This window comes from Capra hircus, chromosome 5 (assembly GCF_001704415.2).
Source record: "Capra hircus breed San Clemente chromosome 5, ASM170441v1, whole genome shotgun sequence".
NCBI classification, from domain to species: domain Eukaryota; kingdom Metazoa; phylum Chordata; class Mammalia; order Artiodactyla; family Bovidae; genus Capra; species Capra hircus.
In genome coordinates, this window is record NC_030812.1 from 80,616,836 (window position 1) to 80,642,320 (window position 25,485).

The window sequence follows — 25,485 nt, forward strand, 5'->3', positions numbered from 1 at the left end:
GCTTTAGTTTTCCTAGGGCAAGAGGTGTTTAAAGCAGTGGGAAATGGTAGAAAACACAGGGAGGAACAGATCGTGAGGAGCCATAATTGGTAAGCTATGGGATTTTGACTTCATTCTTTTATTTAGAATTGTAAGGATTCAGAGCTCCTCCTCCCAGATCCATCTTCTTCAAACATTAACAGTTTTCATAAGACACTCCATGTAGTTCTTCCTCCATTAACTGGCTCACAGGTTAATCTGGCCTTCAGGAGCTCCCACTGACAGACACCTGTCTCCCCCTCCCAGCCCTGATCAGCCCTGAGTACACAGCTGGACAACAAACACCAATTTAGAACTATTTTATTTAAAGAGATTTTCTTCTGTAGTTCTAAACACAAAAGGAATGCTGTTTGAGTGAGTGCTTCATAGGCATCATTGTATTTAAATGAATCATGTGAATGTTTACATTTTAAGCCACACTGGAAATTGAAGACACAATACAACCATTTTAACCAAGAAAGTTTCAATCATAACAAAACATAACTATTCATTCTATAGATAATCATTTTTTTCTAAAATGACCACTAGATATGAAAACATTGTAGAGACATCTAAAGAGTCTCTATTAAGTTTTTTAGAAAAACGGCATAATAATGCAAGTTACATTTTCCTTTTCTTTACTAGTAATAAACTCTGACATCCACTTGACAAAGCACCTGCCAACCCCATCAAAGTCATTTCAGCACCCTTTTGCAACTCAAAATTGACCATCTTTTACATTTAATCTGTCTCCTGCAGGAATGAATGGGTAAAACTGGTTATGTTAAGTGCTAAACTCAGTCTGTGTCAATTGGTGTGTATTTTATATTGTGTTCCTAAGTTAACACCAGAAAATGGAAAAAAAAATAAGCTTATGTGAATGAAATATACCCTTTAATAGTTATCACAAAGGCAGAAATCAACTGACTCTCAGTCAGGACTAGTATCTAGATGTCCATTTCTTTATCAGTATTTTTTATCGAAGTGTGTTAAAGGCATAGGTATAAACACACACATGAACAGCTGGCTTCTCTCCCAATACCTGCCTCCCTGGCTTTGCTCATCATTCTCATGGGATCAAGCTGCTGAGCTCTCAGCTCCATGAGACATGGTGCCTACTAAGTATTTTTAAATAAAGCCAATCTCATATCATCCTTCTCAGGAAAATGAAGTACAGAGAAGACTACGGAAAGTAGTGAGAAAAGAGCATATGGTGAAAAAGAAAAGAAAAACCACAGGATGTGACGTTTAAATTGAGTGTATAGCCAGTATGAATCAGCTAGTAGGATGATTGTTAGTCAGTCGTAAAGTAGGGGCCAGATTGGGGCCAGGACTGAAGATGCAGGAATGCAACACGCCCCGGTGCACCTGATGAAAGCGGGCATCTTCCAGACAGTCTAAGACAGTCACGGCAAACATTTTCACAAGGCTGCAAGGTCTTCAAGGCTAGGGATGGTGGCTTACTTATGTCTCTCTCTCCACTTCTTAGCACTTTCTTGCACATGATAGAGATTTAATATGTATTTTGGGAAACCAGAAAACAGCTGAATCAGTTCACTGCTTTCACAGCCATTCTGGGTGGTGTCTACTCAAATAATTCATTCACTCCTCTGCCTAAGGCAGGGATGACAAAGAGACCTCAACTCACTCTGATGGGCTGGTAATAGATGCCTGGAAGCATTAATGACATGGATTTTTAAGACCAATTTCTGCCACAGAGGCAAAAAGTGCTGCTCACTCGTCACGCCACCTTGAAAGAATGGTGGCATAGTGTTTCATCTTCCCCAGCCCTAGTCTAGGAGAAAGGCATCCAATGAAGGACTCATCCGTATTGCCTTTCTGATGCTATGTGGTCTCTCAAGTGCTCTGCATTAAGCCACTGCTTATTAAGTGCTAGTAGACCAGGACAGCAAAGCCTTCACACTTGATTTACCTGTGCAGCCAAACACATAGGGTCATGACTTTACCTAGAAATCTGAAAACACGGCACTCACAACGCTCAGAGTAATGGTTTATCGAAAGAGAACAGGCATTTACTTGATTACTCTCCCAGTAGAGAGTTTTGTCCATCTCAGAACAATTTTAATTGACATCTAAGGCATTTGGAATTACCTAGGATTTTGGTTTTTTTAAAAAATGGCAGAGTTAAATTCTCTTTGGTATTCATGCTTAATCCTAATCTACTTGTTTCTTACTAGTATCCATAACCTTCTCAGTACTTCACTGTTAAGATTTAACAAATATAGTTGAAATAATCAACTCCTATACATTCATCAGACAAATGTTTAAAGGGAGGGGCCTCAGAAAGTAAGGATGCAGAAAAGAAAGCCAGAAGGAATGACGGGAGAACCAATAACCTCCCTCTAACAATTCACACTCAGACCATGCTCAGTGAAATAGGGTGCTTCTGGCAAGGTGGCCGGCACTCAGGTCTTCCCAGTAACTCCCCTCTCCACAGCGGGAGGGCAGCACCCCTCAGAAGCATCTCTGAAAATGAGAAAGCAGTTGGAGAAAGAGGAAATAGAGGGAGGCTTTCAAGCAACATTGCCTTCATCATAGGCAGAGTCTTCAGTACAACACTGGCACTGGTGAGGGCATGAGGCTAAACTAGAATCACTCTCAAAACATCAACACAGCTAATGTGTACAGCAGGAAGGAAGTCCCAACTCCACAGATCTCTCCTGCGGCACTTTCTGTTTTGCCTAAGTACTGCTGGCAGCCCCGAGGAAGTCTTGTTAGAGTCTGCGTATCTTAGAGCTTAATATGCCAGATGCCTGTGTGTGTGCATGCACACTTGTTACACACACACACATAGATGCACATACACACACATTAAACTTGGTTTATAAAAAGAGCTTTGTGGATGAGAGTATGCCTTCACTTGGTCAAAGAATCTAATTGTTGGCAGGAGGAAAATAGATCCAAAGAATGTAATCAAGAAGAGAACTGGTTGGCAGGAAATTTTGTATTTCTTATAATGTGGGTATTTACAAGCTAATCTCCAACTGTTTGTCCAGAATTAATTCAACTGGCTATAATCTTAGGAATATATAAGGTTAAGCCTTAAAGACACTAAGATCTATAGTAACACAAGTTAACACTATCTAAAATAAATTAGATTTTTAAATATATGTAATGAAATTACTGGTCACTGCAAATTCAATTCTATAAGGAATATAAATTAATATAAATCTATTATTAAAGTACTATTCCCAATAAAAATTCAGTTCAGAGTTTGTTCTTTAAAAAAAAAGAAAAAGAAGGCTAAGTATTTGAGAATAAATGGATATGGCTTAGAAACCCTTCAATATTGTTGTTGATAAGATTATTTGGTAACAAGACACAAAGATCTATCTCCATGTCCACAATAAAGACTTACCTCATTTTACCTAAGAGAAGTATTCCTGAAAAGCTGTACAACTAGAATTTTTTACAGCCAGACCCTTATTTTAAATATACTAGGAGGTCACAGTTGTGAAGAAACCCTGTAGTGACTCCTTGCATAAACTGAAGCCTGTTAAGGTCCTGCCCAGTGAATGCATACTGGAAGCATCAGTAAGCGTGCTGAATGCATGAATTTGCCCTAACAGTTTTTGTTTTTCTACAGGACCTTCTTAAAGTGAGGCATGCCGAAACTGGAATGTTAGGACAGAACGACAGGATCCAGGTCACAGTTTAAAGTTATTCCACTGCAAAAAATCAGAGGACTTCAGAAAATGTTTTTCAATGGAAATAAAATTGCTTTACATGTGTATATACAGGCATAACTCATTTCCTGGGCTTCACTTTACTATACTTTGCAGATTAATACACTGTTTACAAATTGAAGATTTGTGGCCACACCACTTTGTCAGGTATAATAGTTAGCAGTATTTAATAATAATAGTATTTTTAAAATTAAGGTATGGACGTTTTTTTAAGACATAATACTACTGCACACTTAATGGACTATATAGTATAGTGTAAACATAACCATTACATGCACTGGGAAACCTGAAAATCCTTTCAATTTGCTTTATTGCAGTGGTCTGGCACTGAACTGCAGTATATCCAAGAGATGCCTGTATATTTTTAAAGAAATGCTGATCTATGACTGGCAGATTTTATTCATTGTTAACTACTTATTGTAAACAGACAACTGCTTGAGCTGGGTTCCACTTGATTTACCACCCAAGGCAAATAGAGCACCTTACCAAATTTCAGAAGTCCAGGCAGATGCTACTCCATCTCTAGGGGCTTCTTTCCCTCTCTCTAGCACAAATGTTTCAAAGCTGTCCTCACCTTACCCCACAAAAGCAAAGCATGAATTAAAAAGCCAAGATTAAATCTGAAAGGTGTCTGACCTAAGTATAAAGTTACACTTTCAAACTTAAAGAACTAAGTCAAATACATTCGATAAAAGTAACTTTCAAAGGCATTTTTTTCTCATATTTGGTGCTTCCTTCCCTTCCCATTAAGACTCAATTTAAAAAATATAGAGATCCATTCTTTTAAACAATATATCCTCTTTTTTAAGAAATACAGAATGCCTAGCAATATAACCTATCTGACCACACAAATCTGCAATCTGCTACATAAATGAAGTAAGAAGTTATATTGGCCTATTTACTCAGCATTTATAACTGTTAAAAAAAAAAAAGACTTGAAAAATAGCTGAGAACATTGTTACACAGGTTTTGGGGAGGACTGGGTGTCGGTTCCACTGGTGTAAGTTTCCTGGAAAGTCATGTGCAGATAAAATAGATGAACACAGAACCCTAGTTTAAACATACTGCAACATAAGTGGTTGTGACCAGGAAAGAAAGACAGCGTTAATATTCATATTTGTCAAGTAAATTAATAACAACAACAAAAAAAAACCTCTCACTTAAGGTATCAATGATATTTCAAGTGACCTAAATAAAACAGATTTAAAAATCATCTTTAGCATTCTTACCAATTTTGACTTTGGCCCTTTACTAAACAGGCACAATGAATCTTCTTTTTGAAGATCAGTTTCAGACATTGGCCCAAGGGTATCACATTTGTACAAAAAACATTATCATGGATTTGCTCCCATAATTTAAAAATCAATAATTAAAAAAATAATAAAGTTGGTCTCTCTTTTTTCTCACAAGTTTTCAAGTAATTAGTTCAAGTAAGCTTATTTACAGCTCCTGTATAAATGACCTAAAACTCACACTTTCCCTTTGAAAATCAGTCTCTCTGGAAATTGGACAGTTGTGTTTTCTGGCCTTGAACCAGGTTTCTGTTTCAATTCTAGGTCAATTCAGTCAGGTTTCTGTTTTATTGGGCAGATAAAGAGAAGAGACCAGCAAATTGTGTCCAAAAGCTGGGAAACGCCTGAAGGCTTCCCAACTATCTGAAAAGATATTGTACTTGAGGAAAACTCGGTGCTCCAGACTGGTGGACAGGGTCACGTCTCTGCTCATGATGTAGATGCCGTCGTTGTGCAGCGCGCACGTCAGGTTGAGGCCCGACTTGGATGTGTTCTCCTTGAGGTAGAGCCACTGCCGGGTGGCGGTGTTGTAGGACTGCACGGTGAGCATGTCCTCGCTCTGGCTGCCCCTTCGTGTGGGCCCCAGCTCGTGCAGACAGCCCCCCACGATGTAGATGGTCTCCTCCACCGACACCATCTGCTGCTTGCGGATGTGGACGTCGCACGTTTCGAAAAGAGTCCAGAGGTCGGCGGAGGGGCAGTACTGCAAGATGTTCAGGTTCCGGTCTGAAAGGCAGAGAGGAGCCGCGTGAGGACACCACCAGGGGGAGCGCCACCAGCCGCCCGGCTGGACGTGCACGCCTGCCTCCGCCTGAACGACTGCCTCACACAGAGGCCAAACTGCTTCCGGAAAGCCGAAGCTGGGAAAAGAGTTTGGGAAATGGCTGGCAGGAGATCCGTGTAGAATCCGCCCCACTGGGCTGGCTCTCAGAGCCGGTCGGACCAGGGAGATGAGCCGCTGTGACAGAGCACCTGCTCCTCCCTGGGACCCCTGCACCTTGGAGAACCACCAGGCCAGTGTAGGAAGAATCCGAGCCTCAGAGAGCCCCCATCAGTACCTAACAGAACGAGTGGCTGCCTAACGCAAGTGACAGGCTGAGCCCCAAGAGGATCTATTCTTGACAACAGATTCTGTGACACAAGCCAAGTGAGCTGGGCGGGATCTCTGGAGCCGTCTAACGGAAAGGAAGCAGAGCTGCAAGACAGAGAGATGCAAGAAAAAAACTCTGACCTCTGGCCTTTAAGCCAGAATCGCTTGGCAATTCTGTTTCCCAACTGTTAACACCAGAGATGCACTGGCAACGGCTAACGGCTCTTTCCCCTCCCCTTGCTCATTTCACAAGAGATGGTTACATATATATATTTGTTTTTAACATGGACCATTTTTTAAAGTCTTTATTGAACTCATTACAATATTACTTCTATTTTATGTTTTGTGATTTTTTTTTGGCCCTGAGGCATATGGGATTGCACTCACACCCCCTATGCTGGAATCAGAAGTCTTAATCACGGGACCACCAGGAAGTCCTGAGATGGTTAATTATTGTGTGGATATAATTGGATGGTAGACGAAAGACCACCCTAACATCATTTTCAATTAATACCTGTTTCAAGGAAAAATGTTGCCTAGTCTCTTTGAAAAATGCTTGTGAAATTGAAAATATCTAGTTTCCTTTTTCTTTTTTTAAAAAATTGTTCTTTTATTCTTTCTTTCCTCAAGGGAAGAATAAATGGAATATTTTCGCCTCAGCAAAAAAAAAAAAAAAAAAAATTAAAAATTCTCTGAATTATCCGAAAGAATGAACTTTCTGTTTGTTATTTTTTAAACAACAACATCAGTGTAAAGAGACAGGTCAGCTTGGGAACTGACGTTCAACGAAAGCCGCAGCCTTTTGATCGCTGCAGAGACTGGGAGCAGTACTTCCTCCTGAGAGAAGGACCCACCCACAGAGGGCTGTAATTAAAGCTCCACCGTGCTCTCTGCTACAAGTCAAGTGCCTTGACAAGGGCACAGGGGATAAGGGGACATTCTAGGAGACAGCACTAGAGAGTCTGGTTACTAATCTACCAACAAGTACTCCTGAGTAACCTGGTTCCCCATCCTATGAATAAAGGACTTATTCTGGCCAAGCGTCAGTGTATTTATTTCTCAGGTCCAGGTTTGAAGGTCCTTCCAGGTCTTCTGTAAATGTTTTCTCTCCTCACCCAACAAGGGCTCAGGCCATGATGAGGTTTGAGTTGGTGGAATGATCTTTTTGCATTTACATTGAGAGAGTTGACTCTGACATTTAACAAATCACCCCTCTTCCCTTTAGTGGTTACTACTGCTTTCTATTGAATTTCATTTCTTCAGTGCTGGCCAAAGAATTAAAATAATCAAACAGTTATCATAAAAATAATGAATTATCTCTTACTAAATTTTAAAAGTATCACCTGACTTAAGTGAGTAGGTTAAAAACCCAACTTCAATTCCTGATTTTTTTTTCATGGCAATTATGATGTCTTATTTGAAAGACAAGGAACTATTAGGAAGTGCCGGGAGGAGCCCAAGCAGAGGAGGAGGGGGCTTCAGAGGACAAGGAGCTGCCTGCCCTCTCATCGTAGAAAACTCATTTTCAGCCCTTGGACAAACAGCCATCCATCCACGTCACCTAACCATCCTGTCATGGGGATTTGGCTCAGGGAAGCCGGGTCAGGGATCACAGTGGGTGGCCCAAGTGAAGAAGGCACATTAGTAGTGGCCTGTGAAACTAGAAAACACACAAGCAAGGGTTTTCCAGGTCAAATCTAAAGAACATTTGCTCAGCCAGGGTCATGGAAAAACTAGGAAATCTACCAGTAGAGTCGTCTTTGGGTTACAGTGCTGCCTGTCAGGGCTTCCCGACTCTGGGGTAGAAGAGAAACCAAGGGCTGTGTGTGTACTGGGTCAGCCCACAGGGCACATTCTGTGTCACAAGCTCTAGGGAGGAATCAGAATTCTTAGAAATGTGCAAAAGTAAATAACTGTATTTACTCTCCTAGGAGAGAAGACACACAGATACACACAGGGGTACATGTGCACACACAGGAATTCTCTGGGGTCTATGGCTTAGTTAAGTCTATAAAGTTGACCACTGTAACCTGAACACCAATGCTGACGTGAAAGAAGTGACTGCTAGGTTTCATTTTCTTTCAATTATTTGTAAAGGAAAAGTGGAAGGATATCTTATCATCAGTGGAGAGTCACAAGGGACAAGTGATGAAAACTTGGTGTGAAAAAGAAAAACCTCACTGCTCCCCATGCACTTTTCTTTCCACGTCACCATCCTTAAATGTACAAATAAAAACACCACCTACAGCAGGTTGAATGGTGGCCCCTGGATAGATACGTTCATCTTCTAACCCCCAGAACCTTTGAATGTCACTTTTTTGGGAAAAAGGATCTCTGCAGATGTAACTTTAGTTAAGGATCTAAAGAAGAGACCATCCTCTGGATAACCCAGGCGGCTCTAAATCCAAGGAGAAGTATGTCCTTGTAAGAGACAGAAGAGGATCCAAAGAAGACAAACAGTTGGCCAAGAGGCACATGAAAAGACACTCAACTTCTCTGCTAGAGAAATGCCGTCAAAACTACAATATAATGTCGCCTCACATGGGTCAGATTGACCATCATCAAAAAAATCTATGAAAAATAAATGCTGGTCATTTATTTTTGTGGAGAAAAGGAAACCCTCTTATACTGTTGGTGGGAATGTAAATTGATACAGCCACTATGGAGAAGAGTATGGAGCTTTCTTAAAAAACTAAAAATAGAACTACCATATGACCAAGTAATCCCACTTCTAGGTGTATACCCAGAGAAAACCATAAGACACATGGTTTTCAAATCCCAGAAGACAAATTCCAAAAGACACATGCACCCCCGTGTTTATTGCAGCAGTATTTACAACAGCCAAGACATGGACGCAACCTAAATATCCATCAGTAGATGAATGGATAAAGAAGATGTGGTACCTATATACGATGGAATATTACTCAGCCATAAAAGGCAATGAAATCATGCCATTTGCAGAGATGAGGATGGACCTAGAGACTGTCATACAGAGGGAAGTAAGTCAGAAAGAGGAAAATATCATATACTAACATATAGGGGATCTAGAAAAAATGGTACAGATGAACCTCTCTGCAAAACAGAAACACAAAACCTCTCTGCAAAACAGACATAGACATAAAGAAGGAACATGTGGACCCCAAGCGGGGGAGAAGGGGTGGGATGAACTGGGAGATTAAGATTGACATATATACACTACTGATACTATGTATAAAATAGTTAACTAATGAGCACACCCTGTACAGCACAGGGAACTCTACTCTGTGCTCTGTGGTGACCTAAATGGGAAGGAAATCTGAAAAAAAGGGGATATTTGTGAACATACAGCTGATTCACTTTGCTATACAGGAGAAACTAACACAACATTGAAAGGCAACTAATGAAAGTGAAAGTCACCCAGTCATGTCTGACTCCATGGACTATACAGTCCATGCAATTCTCCAGGCCAGAATACTAGAGTGGGTAGCCTTTCCCTTCTCCAGGGGATCTTCCCAACCCAGCGATCGAACCCAGGTCTCCCGCATTGCAGGCTGATTCTTTACCAGCTGAGCCACCAGGGAAGCCCAAGAATACTGAAGTGGGTAGCCTATCCCTTCTCCAGCAGATATTCCAACCTAGGAATTGAACTGGGGTCTCCTGCATTGTAGGCGGATTCTTTACCAACTGAGCATTCAGGCAATTATACTCCAATAAAAAAAATTTTTTTACAAGCTATGAGATGCTCCCTACCAAGACCAGGAGCATAAAACCTACTGGAGAAGCTTGTTATTTTCAAATCATTACCTATAAAATGTCCACCAAACAAAGTAGAAAATACATGTGCGTACTGAATGCTAAGTCACTGCAGTTGTGTCTGACTCTACAGTCGTATGGACTGTAGCCCGCCAGGTTCTCTGTCCATGGGATTCTCCAGGTGAGGAAAATACTGGAGTGGATTGCCATGCCCTCCTCCAGGGGATCTTCCTGGTCCAGGGATCAAACTTATGTCTCTTAAGTCTCTTGCATTTGCAGGTGGGTTCTTTACTACTAGAACCACCTGGGAAGCCCATTAGTCACTCAGTCGTGTCCAGCTCTTTACAGCCCCATGGACTGTAGCCAGCCAGCTTCCTCTGTCCATGGAATTCTCCAGGCAAGAATGCTGGAGTGTCTTGCCATTCCCTTCTCCAGAGTATCTTCCCAAGCCAGGGATCGAACCCACGTCTCCCCCATTGCAGGCAGATTCTTTACCATCCGAGCCACCAGGAAAGTCCAGAAAACACATATGTATGGTTTAATAAGCAGCACAACCACCTTCCACTGCTGGTCAAGAAAGAACACTCTTCGTGCTTTTGTTCCTCCTATGATACCTGAACAGCCTGGAGCTGAATTTCTGGAATCTGTATCCCATATGTTTGTGCCCAAACACAAGGGAGAAAGTGAAAAGAAAGACCTGCAAGGATGCATTGGCGCTAAATTCCAGTGTTAGACAAGGCGGGTTCAGTGTACATTTAAGAGAAAGGTAGGAGTTATCCAGCCAAGTCACAGATGGCTGACTACAGGGTGGGATTTCCAGAGCAGGAAGAAGAAAATACATGTTTTCTTCACAGCTCCCCCCACACCATGCAATTTTCATGTTCATACAAAGGCATCAAAGACCCCTCTTTGATGTCCCAAAGGATGCTCTTTTTTCCAGATATGTAAATATACAGTAAGCAATACATAACATCAGGCTGGTGTGCACTAGAGGGCTTCCTCCAGTCCCTCCCATCCTCCCCCAGGCTGCCAAAGCTCACATGGAGGACGACCACTTTCCAGGCCTTCACTTACCTCTGGTAGTGTATCCTCCAATGACATAAATTTTCCCCTTACACTCACACGCAGAGAACTCAGCCAGAGGGTTTGGTAAGGGTGCCACGAAATTCCAGGCATCCTGCTCAGGGTTGTAACACTCAACATTAGAAACTGCCTGCCCACCAATGGCGTAGAGTTTGAAATTGACAGCCACGAGCTTGAAGTTAGACCTGCAAGAGAGAAGCAAAGGCCCACAAAGTCAGTTCTTCTGATCACTCAAAAGACCATGGCACAATCTGCTAAAGCTGTGTGTGGAATCTGCTGGGTATTTGAAGGAAATGAGCTCTCCAAGCGGGGTGCTGTTATGCCTGGGGACAGAGGAATGATGGAATAGCATCCAAGATTTCACCCATCCCCAAGAAGCCACAAGAAAGCTGCATTCTCCAAACTTTAGCTGTTGAAGGTAAGCAATTCAATTTAACAAGGACTAATCTTGCTTAGTTTAAACCTAGAATCAAAGATACTTCGTATATGCTAAACTCAAGACCTCTGTATCCAATCCAAAAATAATATAGTTGTAAAAAATACTTCATTCAGAAATAAAAAACTCACAACACTGTAAATCAACTATACTTCAATAATAAGTAGATTGATTAAAAAATAAACTCAATACTCTCTCAAGAGTGGGAGCAAGTACCCACTCTACTCCCTTGCCCGTTTCTACTCTCAGCGGGTAGGCTCCATCCTAGGTATACATCAGCACTGCCTACACAGACAAGCATATGCAATATGTTTTCTACAGGGTGGTCCAAACACCCATTTGCCATGAGTTCACTCAAGCAGATGGCTCACCCATCCTCATATGAGGGCATCTTCTACACTGCTTTGCAACATACAAAGTAGAGGGAGGAAAGCACTGAACTAAATAGAAATATTTTGATCTGGCATTTGATCTCAACGAATAACAGATAGCAACAAATGCTCACCTATCACAAGAGTAAACAATTTTAAAAAGAGAAATGTATTGCTTTTAAGATTCATATTCAGTAACACAATTACATTGCTTATTGGCTTCAGATACTAAATAAAAGTCTCATGACTTTTGGACAGAAAAGAAAAAATTAATTTCTTTCACTGTAGTACAGGGATTAATGGACTCCTTGAAGGCCAGGAAGGATAAGCATTTGGAAGTGCCGGGTGAGTTGCCTGTGATACATGCAGCAGTCTCAACTTTGCACTCATACGAGCAGCGGCACAGAGCTGCAGACCTGGTTCTGGACCTGCTCTGGCGATAACCAGCTATCTGCCCTTCATCTCAAGTGTGTCAAGCACACCCATCCCAGGGCGGTGGAGACAACCACAGCACACAGCATATCAGAAAGTACCAACACAATGCTTTTGTCGAAAGTAACAATGTCCTACTAAAGAATGGGGGTGCAGAGGCTCTAAATGTTCAAATGGAAGAAAGCATGGACGAGGGTAGATTAAAAAGCGGTAATGAACAAGTAGCCATGCTGGACAGATGTTTAATAAACAATGACACATTATGATATAGAACGTATGTTCATAATAGCCACCTACTAAAAAACTAGGATTTTTTCAATGGTTCCTGTAATGTTTACATTTAAATGAGTTTTAGCTTAGTTGTGTTTTTCAAATCAGAGAGTGAACAGAGTACTCTTCATCAAGAACCTCACACTGTCCATTAAACCCAATCAGCCATTCAGTTTTTCCTGCCAACAGACTTCACCGGGGTGGCAGTTACTGGGGGGTCCCTGGTTCACGGTGCTTACCTTTCCTGCTGCCAGTGGTCCTTAAAATCTGACCGTGATGCCCTCTCTATGTGTGTAAATTTGGGGAACCAAAGGAAATAAAGCTTGTAAATAAGCACTAAATTTTACCATCCCACAATTTGTTTTTGTTCCCCAAAGGTACACAGATAGTAAATTTTGTAAGATCAAAACAGTGTTTGATATTCCTCCAGCATAATCACTTGTCCTGTGCAATATGTAAGGGACTTCTTTCTGAGGCTGAACGAACAGGCAGTTAAAAGTAAACAACTCCATCTCTCCAGACCCCAATATGCTCAAATTCACTTGAAAAGAGAAAGTTTTCAATATTGAATTTATGATGAAATTGCCACCCAAACACAGGCCACTTGATGAAGAGGCAGACGGCCAAGGATTATGAACCCAGGCTTGTATGGGGAAGTCTCAGCCTCCTGCTAAACAGCTCTGTGACCTTGAACAAGGCATTGAATCTCAGCTGATCTGAGTCTCAGTTTCCCCACTTGTGAAGGGGGGAAAAGAACAACACATTGTTAAGAGTTAAGAAGGGTAATCTACAGAAAGAGATCACTGCCTGCATGTCTCTGCGCATTTCTTAATCTCAGGAGGATTAGTTTCTCATCCGGCAATTGCAGCTATCACTGGCTACAAGTACAAAGTGCTGGATTTCTGTACAAAGTACCCTCATGTCCATAAATTCTTGCCCTTTCCCATTTTCTGAAAGTAAGTCTTCCATTCTTCACATCCTGCAGGGTAAAGGTATGAATCCAAGATAGCAATTATTTTAATTATCACTTTTATAGGGTTTTTCCTAATACTGATCCTTGACATCCTCCATTCAGAAAGCAAAAAGGATTTTTAAATCAAATAATTATTTGCTGTAGCTACATACTTGACTTAAACAGTGGATAGAAATGAAAGTGAGAAAAATTAGATGGTGATCTAGTCTCTACTTCACTTAGAAGAAATTAAAAGCTCTTGAAATCCTTCAAAGTTAAGTGACATGAACTATGCTAACCACCAGCACACAGGTATCAAAGATGAACAAGAGCTACCACAACCACTGTAGCTGTAGTAGCTACACAGGATGATTGGGGTCTGAGAGGCTGGGAGTGCCACTCAATGAAACTCACTGTGCCTGTTTCCTTTTGGGGAAAATGGAGCCAACAGTAAGGTCCACCTTACAGAGGCCCTGGAGGACTTCTAAAGCATTGACCACAACATGCAGCCCTGAGTAAGAGCTCAAGACCTGTAAACTACCAGCAGGTCTTGCTGCTTAGAAAAGTTGTTACTATTAGGGTAAAACTTGGAGCGAAAAGCTCGCTCCTTTCTCCCGTCCTTTCCCAAGCTCTCTGAGAAAGATGGTGCAGTCTGTGGACCACTAGGGCCTTCTGTCTCCTCCTTCCGCTATGCTACTTCCCCACATAGTAGGGTGCCCTGGGGACCAGTAAGGGGAGAAGGAAAGGTTAGGAGACAGAAGTAGTCATGCCTGATCCCTACTACCAACCATCTCTGAGAAAACCTAACACACAAAGCAATTTAAACTGCTGGCCAAAATTATATTGGGTGCGGGGAGGAGGCGAATAGACATATGGTTTTCTTTACTTCACGGGGCTTTCCTGGTGACTCAGACAGTGAAGAATCTGCCTGCAATGCGGGAGACCTGGATTCAATCCCTGGGTCAGGATGATCCTCTGGATAAGGGAATGGCAACCCACTCCAGTATTCTTGCCTGGAGAATTCCATGGAGTCTCAGGGTTGGACAAGACTGAGTGACTAACACACTTTACTTCATGCTATCCTGAGGCTCCACTGCAATTCACCATAGAAGACAAAATTTCTCAAAGGTTCCATTACTCTAGAAAAGTTCTAAAATAAACTTTGGCTCAGAGGAAAGAGGACAGCCAAAGCTGACAAGTGTAATTCCTTCCAGGCCAAGGACTTGTTTGGTAGGTTTCTCTCCCAGCCTTGCTGTACTCACATGCAGAACAACCCTACTCTGATTTCAGAGCAAGGGTACAGGGCAACAGAAGAGACTAGAGACAACTCTAGAAATAGAGAAGGTAACCAACTAATGACTGCAACAGGGCCAGTTCCTGCAAGGTGTCACAGATTAAAGCGAGGAAGGGAAGCAAGCAAGTTTGTGGGCACACAAGCGTCTACACATGCAGAGTTGCATCCTGACAACTCCAGAGATCAAATCCACGTTCAGACCCCTGGGCAGAATTGTGTGCTTGGACTTCAAAGCAGCCCCTCCAGCAGTGCTGTGTACTCACTGCCATTTTCAAGTAGAAAGCACTATCCTAAAAGTTTCTTTTTTCTCCTTTTCTTTTTTGGTTCACCACTGGTCATTTAGCATCATTTTCTCCAGGGTGCAAAGGGCTTTATAAATCTCCCAGTCCCAGGGGAGTCTAAGTTCCCACCTGTCCCTTGTTATTTAAGATTATGGGATCATTTTGCCGTTCAGTCCCCATGGAAAGTAGGCTGCTGTGTCTTTGATCCCTTTGTCAATGGTCCAGTTAGCTCGGCAAAGGCAAGTGAATGGGTAGATGTGAAACGCTGTGTAACCAGGGGTCAAAATCTGCCCTTACTACCAGGTTTCTTCCACTATTTCTTCCAGTCTCCTAAATTCCAGTGTTTCCGGAGCCTGTGCGGGACACCTTATCCAGCAATAATTCCATTCCAGGTTTCACTTTTATTTGTCTCATCATCTAAATTCAACTATAAACTCCTTCAGGGCAGAGCCATATCATCGTGTGGTTTATTCAACAGTGACCAGAACGAGGCTGGCACAGAGGCTGTGGTGAGAGCTGAGACACACGCGAGGAAATTCTGAGAAGCAACCCAGGATCACGAAATATCTGAGCTTGACTTCTCGGAAGAAAATAATTTTTAAAAGGAAAAGTTAAAGGTTTTCATGAAGACAGTCACCATCAGTCATTAAGCCAAAACTTGTAAATGCTCCAAATGGTTATATTGAGTCAATGAATATTTAAATTTTGGTTACTCTACTTTTTACACACCTTGACCAATTTTTTAAAAAGTAGAGTAACCAAGCTCCAAGTAGGGCTTCCCTGGTGGCTCAGATAGTAAAGAATCCACCTGCAAAGTAGGAGACCCAGGTTCAATCCCTGGGTTGGGAAGATCCCATGAAGAAGGAAATGGCGACCCACTCCAGTATTCTTGCTTGGAAAATCCCATGCTCAGAGAAGTCTGAGGGGCTACAGTCCATGGGGTCGCAAGGAATCAGGCATGACTGAGCACTAACCCTTTCACTACTCCACGTTTTACACACCTTGAGCAATTTACTTTCTGTGCCTCAGTCTCTGCTTCTGTAAAATAGGGACCGAATATAATCCTTGAGAAGAATAAGTGAGACAATACATGCAAAGCAGTGGTACAGGCTACTAGGTACTAGACAGTACCAAGTACAGAGTAAATGTTCAATTAAATGTTACTTACTATTATTTTTCAGCAATTCTAAGTAACTAAAATGACTATAATGACTTATAAAATAAAAATATTCACTGTAATATTACATTTTTAAAAGAACAAAAACATACATTCACTTTTATTACAATAATGCAAAGAAATAGAGGAAAAGAACAGAATGGGAAAGACTAGAGATCTCTTCAAGAAAATCAGAGATACCAAGGGAACATTTAATGCAAAGATGGGCTCGATAAAGGACAGAAATGGTATGGACCTAACAGAAGCAGAAAATATTAAGAAGAGGTGGCAAGAATACATGGAAGAAGTGTACAAAACAGATCTTCACAATCCAGATAATCATGATGATGTGATCACTAATCTAGAGCCAGACAACCTGGAATGTGAAGTCAAGAGGGCCTTAGAAAGCATCACTACGAACAAAGCTTGTGGAGGTGATGGAATTCCAGTTGAGCTGTTTCAAATCCTGAAAGATGATGCTGTGAAAGTGCTGCACTCAATATGCCAGAAAATTTGGAAAACTCAGCAGTGGCCGCAAGACTGGAAAAGGTCAGTTTTCATTCCAATTCCAAAGAAAGGCAATGCCAAAGAATGCTCAAACTACCACACAGTTGCACTCATCTCACATGCTAGTAAAGTAATGCTCAAAATTCTCCAAGCCAGGCTTCAGCAATACATGAACCGTGACCTTCCAGATGTTCAAGCTGGTTTTAGAAAAGGCAGAGGAACCAGAAATCAAATTGCCAACATCCGCTGGATCATGGAGAAAGCAAGAGAGTTCCAGAAAAACATCTATTTCTGCTTTATTGACGATGCCAAAGCCTTTGACTGTGTGGATCACAAGAAACTGTGGAAAATTCTTAAAGAGATGGGAATACCAGACCACCGGACCTGCCTTTTGAGAAATCTGTATGCAGGTTAGGAAGCAACAGTTAGAACTGGACATGGAACAAACGACTGGTTCCAAATAGGAAAAGGAGTACTTCAAGGCTGTATATTGTCACCCTGCTTATTTAACTTATATGCAGAATACATCATGAGAAACGCTGGACTGGGAGAAGCACAAGCTGGAATCAAGATTGCCGGGAGAAATATCAATAACCTCAGATATGCAGATGACACCACCCTTATGGCAGAAAGTGAAGAGGAGCTAAAAAGCCTCTTGATGAAAGTGAAAGAGGAGAGTGAAAAAGTTGGCTTAAAGCTCAACATTCAGAAAACGAAGATCATGGCATCCGGTCCCATCACTTCATGGGAAATAGATGGGAAAACAGTGGAAACAGTGTCAGACTTTATTTTTTTGGGCTCCAGAATCACTGCAGATGGTGACTGCAGCCATGAAATTAAAAGACGCTTACTCCTTGGAAGAAAAGTTATGAGCAACCTAGATAGTATATTGAAAAGCAGAGACATTACTTTGCCGACTAAGGTCTGTCTAGTCAAGGCTATGGTTTTTCCTGTGGTCATGTATAGATGTGAGAGTTGGACTGTGAAGAAGGCTGAGCGCCGAAGAATTGATGCTTTTGAACTGTGGTGTTGGAGGAGACTCTTGAGAGTCAGTTGGACTGCAAGGAGATCCAACCAGTCCATTCTGAAAGAGATCAATCCTGGGATTTCTTTGGAAGGAATGATGCTAAAGCTGAAACTCCAGTACTTTGGCCACCTCATGTGAAGAGTTGACTCACTGGAAAAGACTCTGATGCTGGGAGGAATTGGGGGCAAGAGAAGAAGGGGACGACAGAGGATGAGATGGCTGGATGGCATCACGGACTAGATGGACGTGAGTCTGAGTGAACTCCGGGAGGAGTGATGAACAGGGAGGCCTGGCGTGCTGCGATTCATGGGGTCACAAAGAGTCAGACATGTCTGAGTGACTGGACTGAACTGAACTGAACTGAATGTAAAATATATTCCACAGTTCAAAAAAAGCCATGCATTTAAAGCATTTATTGCTTATCATGTTAGCAGTTTGAATATACATAAGCATTGAATAAGCAAGAGGTCCCAATCAGAAGAGAAAGAAAAAAGCAAAAACAGAAAATTTCAATTCAGGGTGAGGAATATGCTAGAAAAGAAAGCATGGCGTTTCATCACTTAGTCCAGTTGAGGGTTCGGGGATGGAATCCTGGTTAAGAGTATGTCAGATCTGAGTCAAAGTATGAAGGAGAAAAGAAGGTTAAAATTCCAATATGGTACCCAATTCTAAAATTCCAATATGGTACCCAATTCTAAAAATATAATGAAAAAAGGTATCTGCGTAGAAAGAACAATAATAATTTGAAAATACATATAACAACAACAACAAAACAAACAAACAAACAAAAAAACAGACCAGACAAAGGTAATAAAAAAAACCTTTCCTGAAGGACCAACCCCCCCCAAAAAAAATATGTGGAAAAACAAACCATTTTTCCATCTGCAAAGTATCAGAGAACTGTGAATCCTCCTTCAAATTAATCTAAGATACAACATAATTCTAATCAAAATTTTAACAGGACTTGACAAGAAGATTCTAAAGTATATCTGAAGGAGAAAATGTACCAAGAATAACCAACAGAATTAAAATAGAACAAATGGGTCTCTGTGCTATAAGACAATAAAATAGATTCCCAAGCTACAAAAATTTAAAAATGTGTTATTAAATAGGAATGGCTAAACTGCCCACTGGGAAACAGGGAAATTAGCATAGGATAACTGGTTTAGCAAATCACAGTGAAGAACCAAGACTACAGAACATTCAGGAAACATGTTATAACCTAAAACCCCCCAAAATATTCAGATGTAAATGTAAAATGGCAAAACTATAAAAGTAACAGAGCACGAGAGAGACGCGGGCTATCCTAGTAGAAACTTTCCTTGTACAAAGCCTTTCCTATGCAAGATAAAAAGCTCATAGGACGCAGATGACAAAACTGACTACAAAATATTGAAACGCTTTTCCTATAAAAGCAAGGGAAGTTGCTCAGTCGTGTCTGACTCTTTGTGACCCCATGGACTGTAACCTACCAGGCTCCTCTGTCCATGGGATTTTCCAAGTAAGAATACTGGAGTGGGTTGCCATTTCCTTCTCCAGGGGATCTTCCCGACCCAGGGATTGAACCTGGGTCTCCCACATTGTAGGCAGATGTTTTACCATCTGAGCCACCAGGGAAGTTCCCTTTCCTATAAACATGAAGCCCCAAACTGGAGGCTCACAAGGCCAGTTCTTGTTGTTGTCGACTTGCTTGCTTTTTAAATGGAGTACGGTGCCAACGTTTAAAAATTGAGATGTCTGGCGACACCATTCCTCACGCCTATGGCAATAACAGCTGTGGTCGCGATGTGGCGCCCTCTTGCGGTGGATTAGTAACTCTCCCGGAGAAGGCAATGGCACCCTACTCCAGTACTCTTGCCTGGAAAACCCTATGGACGGAGGAGCCTGGTAGGCTGCAGTCCATGAGGTCGCTGAGAGTTGGACACGACTCAGTGACTTCACTTTCACTTTCATGCATTGGAGAAGGAAATGGCAACCCATTCCAGTGTTCTTGCCTGGAGAATCCCAGGGACGGCGGAGCCTGGTGGGCTGCTGTCTATGGGGTCGCACAGAGTCGGACACGACTGAAGCGACTTAGCAGCAGTAGCAGCAGCAGTAACTCTCCAGTTCACCATAACCCTTCCAAACCCCTCTACTCAGTGGCTCTACCTGCCTGGTCACTTCTGGCGTTTCATTTTTGACCTTTATGATTAAAAAAAAAAGGCAGATGAAAAACATGTGCAACATTACCTAATAGATAAGAGTTATTATCTATATACAAGAAGAGAATTTCTAAAATGAATACAAAAAAGGAAAGTCAATTTTTTTAAAACTGGGAAAGGCCATTTATAAAAGATATACACATGGCCAATAAACATATGAAACAATCTCTCCTCCAAGCAGAGACATTCACACCAGTGTTTTTGTCCGTTATAATGGTAAAGATAAAAAATGTTCATAATGTCTTATCTTGGCAAGAATTTAGGAACCTGGCAAGCTGAAACACTGTTACTAAGAGAGGTAATTAGATCAATTTTTGATGAGAAACTTGGCAGGAGCTACCAAACTTTAAAATCCATGTATACTTTGTTCCATCTATCCAGGGATTCCAGGCATTTGCCATATAGAGCTAACATATACCAACTAAGATAGGCACACATATTCAAAGATGTTCAATATGGGATTTTTATAATGGCCAACGGAAGTGACCTAAATGCTCATAATAAGGGAAGAACTGATTACAGTATTGTGCATCCATAGGCTGGAATACTACACAGCCATTAACAAGAGTGAGGCGGGTCTACATTTGCTGATACAGAAAAACACTCTCAGAGTGGAAATACCAAGGGCCATAATAATCAGCATAAGCTAAACAATTTTGCAGTAAAAATATGTATAAGATGCATATATACTCCAACATGTATATGCATACATATATATTTTCCCCTGTAAACCACCATTACTATATTTATAAATATACATTTGTGATGTATATTATGTATTTATATATTTACATTCATATGTCTATGCTGCTGCTGCTAAGTCACTTCAGTCATGTCCGACTCTGTGTGATCCCATAGACAGCAGCCCACCAGGCTCCCCCGTCCCTGGGATTCTCCAGGCAAGAACACTGGAGTGGGTTGCCATTTCCTCCTCCAGTGTCTATAGATACACATTATGTATTACTCCATGGTTTTTCAATGTCAGTTGCAATTTTTCTAAGCATGTATTCATGCATTACTGGAATACTTTTTTTTTTTTCCTCCCTAAAGAGGACAGTAAGGAGTTCCTGCAGGGGTGGCAGAGAAGGACTACCAGAGATTTGGAGAGAAAAAAGAATCATGTGAGGTGCTGTGTTAAGAGCTGTGGAGCTGGGTTTGTGTGCTGAGCACCAAATGTACAGCAGGAGACACGGGAGCAGAGGTGCCAGCCTGCTGGCCCTTCTACCCTGATCTTGGCATCGTCTGTCACCACTGCATGTTTCTTGCTTGCTTCAACAAAACCTCTTAGAATCCATTTAAAAGTAACACTGTGACATCAGATTTTACAGCAGTGTAGATAATACACTAGAGAGGGGACAGAAGAAAATATGCCAACCTGTGGATGGTCATCACCTCCCGCAAGGAGGAAGTAGTAGCAATGATATTTCTGTCTATGGCCATACTACCCTGAACATGTGTGATCTTGGAAGCTAAGCAGGGTCAGGCCTGCTTAGTACTCGGATGAGAAAAGTGACAGTCTTTCTGCTTCTTCATTCTTTGCCCTTTTACCATGTTTCCTAGAACAACTATGCATTTTTTACCATGAGAAAACAAACAACACATTCCAAATTGAATTTTATATTATAGTACAAATAAAGCCAGTGTACCCTCCCCCACTCAGCCTAGAGGGGCATCTTAAGTCAAGTAAATCTGTGTAATGACCTTCTCATTCTTGTTAAGACTTTCTTTGCGCAGTTGTGAGTTCCCCAACTCCTTGTTCCACACTTCAGGGCAGGAACCACGGTGGAGGGGTGGGGGCTTGAGATGGACACAGATGGACCAGAAGAAAGGGCATGCCTGTCCTTTCTTGAGTTACATTGATTCTTCTCCCCACTTCTGAATGGCTCTGGGCCATCCTGGGCTCTGCCATTGGTGTTTTTTTTTTTTTTTTTTTTTCCCTAACGCTTCTTCCTGTAATACTCTTTGCCCTTGTTTTCCTATTCCATCCCTGACTCTGTTCCCTCTTCCTGCCCCTGATTTCTTCCTTTTCCTTTCTTCAAGTCACCCAAGTGCATGTTGAGAGGGATTTGCAGGATGGGAAGGGAGAAGGTTGGGGTGGATGATCATGTTCTAATTCTGCAGGTGACCAATGCCAGGCTCAAGTCTTGGGTCCATGATGAAGACTGTCTGGGAAGAAAAGTGAGATGCAAAAGAGAATAAAAAACAAGAAAGGTAATCTTGGATAGCTAGTATTAGTAGAAGTCTAATGATTATTTCTGATCACAGATTGGTAAGCTCCAAAGTCATCAACAAGAACATCCAAAGTCAGTGTTACAGGTTACTGCCCCGTGTGTCATTATAATCAGGATTAGTTCCTAAAAGAAAATAAAAATAAAAGCAAAATTAAATAAAGTTTTCTTTGGAAGTATCCTTCTAGGAAAACCCAAAAAAGGCAATTCGTCTGAAGGCAAAATACTTGCTAGGAAAACCACTCAGCGAGCTGACCTCCGTGGGGGCCTCTGCTTCTCTGCAATTTCTTAGTTCATCGGGAACTTTGCCAGAGTCAAGGCCAACAACACTCCCGAGCAAGCCATTCCCATCTCAGAACAACCTCCAGTGACTGCTGTTGACTCCAGTAGAGCCAACCTGAGGGGTATGGCTTCCGGAACAGGTGGATGCGCGGGAACGCAGTAGCTGGCTGGGTGCTTACCTCTTCTGGTTCATGGAGGCCACCTGGAGCCACTCGTTGGTGCTGGGGTTGTAGGAATGCGCCGCGGAGATCTCCTGGCTGGTGATCCTGTACCCGCCCACAATGAAGAGGTAGTTGTCCAGGATGGCGGCCCCGTACCCCCTGACATTCACCAGGTCGGGAGGAAGGTTGTTGGCCAGCGGGAACCAGCGCTCCGTCATCTCCTCGTACCTGAGCATGGACGGGGGCTCCCCTTGGTAGGGGTGAGGGGCCAGGGGTCCCCCCAAGAAGTCCCCCAGGGCCACGAGGACGGGAGTCCCGGTCATCCGGGCCTCTCTCAGCCTCTGCTTCAGGCTGACATCCCCAGGGGCCGGAGGAGAAGAGCCCAGCAGGTGGAACTGGGGCTTGCACAGCACCTCGTGGAAGTGGACAGCCATGAAGCGCAGGCAGGCCTCCTGCAGGTCGGGGAGCCCGTACACCTGCGCCAGGCGGTACAGCTCCAGGCAGTTGGTGAGCCGCACCTGGGACAGCAGCAGCTGCAGCAGGGACGTGACCTGCAGGAAGGAGGCCGCCTCCACCAGCTCAGACAGCAGGCTCGCCTCGTCCATGTCCTCCTCCTCCTCCTCGGCCCCGCCGCCCGGCTCCCCGCGCCGGCCCAGCAGCCAGCCCTCCCGGGCGCCGCCCGCGTTGATGAAGTCCAGCACCAGGCGCAGGCCCGGGGCGCTGAGGCCGCGCAGCTGCTGCACCTCGGGGCCCCCGGCCTCCGGACTCAGGGCCTCCCGCATGCCGGAGCGGTAGAGGGCTCGGAAGTAGTCGCTCTGCTCGATGAGCTTTCGCTTGCTCACCGGGTAGCAGCGGTCCTCCAGGCGAATCTGCACCATCTCGTCGGCCGACATGGCCGGGGGACCGGGGGCGGCGGGGGCTCCCGCCAGCTCTGCGCGCTCGCCTCCCGCCCCCGCGCGCGCTCGCCGGGTTCGGGGGTGGCCGCGGAGCGCCGGGAGGAGGCGGCGGCGGTGCGGGGCCGCCCGCCCCCGCCCAGACTCTCCGGGCCGAGGCGGCCCCTCCTCCCGGTCCCGGGAGCGGAGGCTCGGCCTCGCCCCCCCTCCTCCCCGCCCCTCCGGCCTCGGTCCGCGCCTAAAAAGGCCGGGGCGGCGCGCGCTACCCGCTCGGGTCGTCCCGGGCCGTCAGCCGGGAGAGGATCCCAGCCCCCAGCCGCAGCCTCCTGCCACGCCCGGCTTCTCACTTCCGCCCGCGGGACCGCAGCCGCCGCGCGCTGCGGCTTCCAGGGAGGGCAGGAGGCGGCGGGTCTCGGGAGCCGGGAAGGCGCCTCCCCGCGTCCTCCCCCGCACGCCGGGCTCCGTGACCCTGCTGCCCGCCGGGGCTGCAGCGCCGCTCCGCGCGCGCGGGGCACGAGAGGAAGCCTTGCCTTCCACCGCGCCTTACCAGCGGGAAGGAAACGCAAGAGAAAGGGGCGTGGAAGGAAGGGTATGAAATGAGTCGAGGTCTAGGGAGTCAAGACGACATCACGCATGGGGTGACGCATCCGACCGAGTCCGGCCTCGGGTCTCGGGTGGGGACCGAGCCCCGCGGGCCGTCTCTGGACGCGTAGGTGGCACCTCGGGCTGATTCCTCGGAAGGGTCATCGTGAAGGAGCCATCTTGCAGGAAGGGCCTGCTGGATGGCCGCAGGTTGTGCAGGGCTGCGAAGCAGAGGAGCGTGTGCGCACTGCTAGGGCCTGTGCTCTTTGTGCTATTAAAAGAAGTACGACTCAATAAACGTAGATCAGCTGCCTTCCTTCAAAATATTTTCTAACAGCCATTGCATTCCCGGCTTCATTTTGGTGGGACTAGCCACCCTGGAATGTTACCTCTGGGCAAAAGGTCTGGCGGCTTTTGCTCGTATTTTCCTACAGAGGTGGCTTTTCTGTCCACCCTCTGACCTCCCTGACCCCGGCCAACTGAGGACCACTTAAGCAAGGCTACTGCTTCCCCATCTTCTCCCACTGAACACCGCAAGTAGAAACCGCACCTCATATAAGGATCTTGTGTTACTTATAAGAGAATTAATCCTAGAAAGGGGCAAAGTGAAAGCGAAGTAGAAACCGCACCTCATATAAGGATCTTGGTATTACTCATAAGAGGAGAATTAATCCTAGAAAGAGGGAAAGTGAAAGTGAAGTCGCTCAGTCGTGTTTGACTCTTTGTGACCCCATGAACTGTAGCCTACCAGGCTTCTCTGTCCATGGGATTTTCCAGGCAATAGTACTGGAGTGGATTGCCATTTCCTTCTCCAGGGGATCTTACCGACCCAGCGATCGAACCCGGGTCTCCGGCATTGTAGACAGACGCTTTACCGTCTGAGCTACCAGGGAATTCTATAAAAAGGGAGTAGGTAGTGATACTTATTAGGTTACCTTTGAGTAGAAGAAGGATTAGGATTGGGGGGCAATAGTGTGTGTGTGTATGTGTGTGTGTGTTCACTCTTATCTTAACAAAAGCTCCTTGGAAACTTTCTTTGCCCAGAGATTGAGAGCCAAATATAGTAGTCCTCAACCTGGGGAAAATATGTCCTTGGATTTTTTTAACAAGCTTCATCTTTCTTCATGAATGACAAAATGTTAAATAGTAGCTTCTTCATGAGTACAATGCCCTGTATTTCAACAAAAGATAACCTCCTACAGTGATTAACTTCTGTTAGGAAGTTGTTGTTTGTTCAGCTGCTGAATCATTTCAGACTCTTGCCACCCCACAGACTGTAGCCCACCAAGTTGCCCACCAGGTTGCTCCGTCCATGGGGTTTTTCTGAACAGGAATACTGGAGTGGGTTGACATTTCCTTCTCTATGGGATCCTCCCAACCCAGGGATCTCCCCCATCTCCTCAACTGGCAGGTGGATTCTTTACCACAGAGGCACCAGGGAAGCAATTATGTTAAGGAGGGGAAAGGTTAAAAACCAGAGAAGGAAGTCA

At 43.9% G+C, this 25,485-nt stretch overlaps 1 protein-coding gene across 1 annotated transcript; it reads right to left on the minus strand.

Moving 5' to 3' along the window:
- On the minus strand, positions 323 to 23,530 carry KLHL42 (kelch like family member 42). The gene is made up of 3 exons (XM_013964144.2): positions 22,539 to 23,530; positions 10,914 to 11,107; positions 323 to 5,743 (listed from the first exon to the last, which is right to left on the minus strand). The coding sequence occupies exons 1-3, from the start codon at positions 23,411 to 23,413 to the stop codon at positions 5,292 to 5,294; spliced, it is 1,521 nt and encodes a 506-aa protein (XP_013819598.2). The 5' UTR covers positions 23,414 to 23,530; the 3' UTR covers positions 323 to 5,291.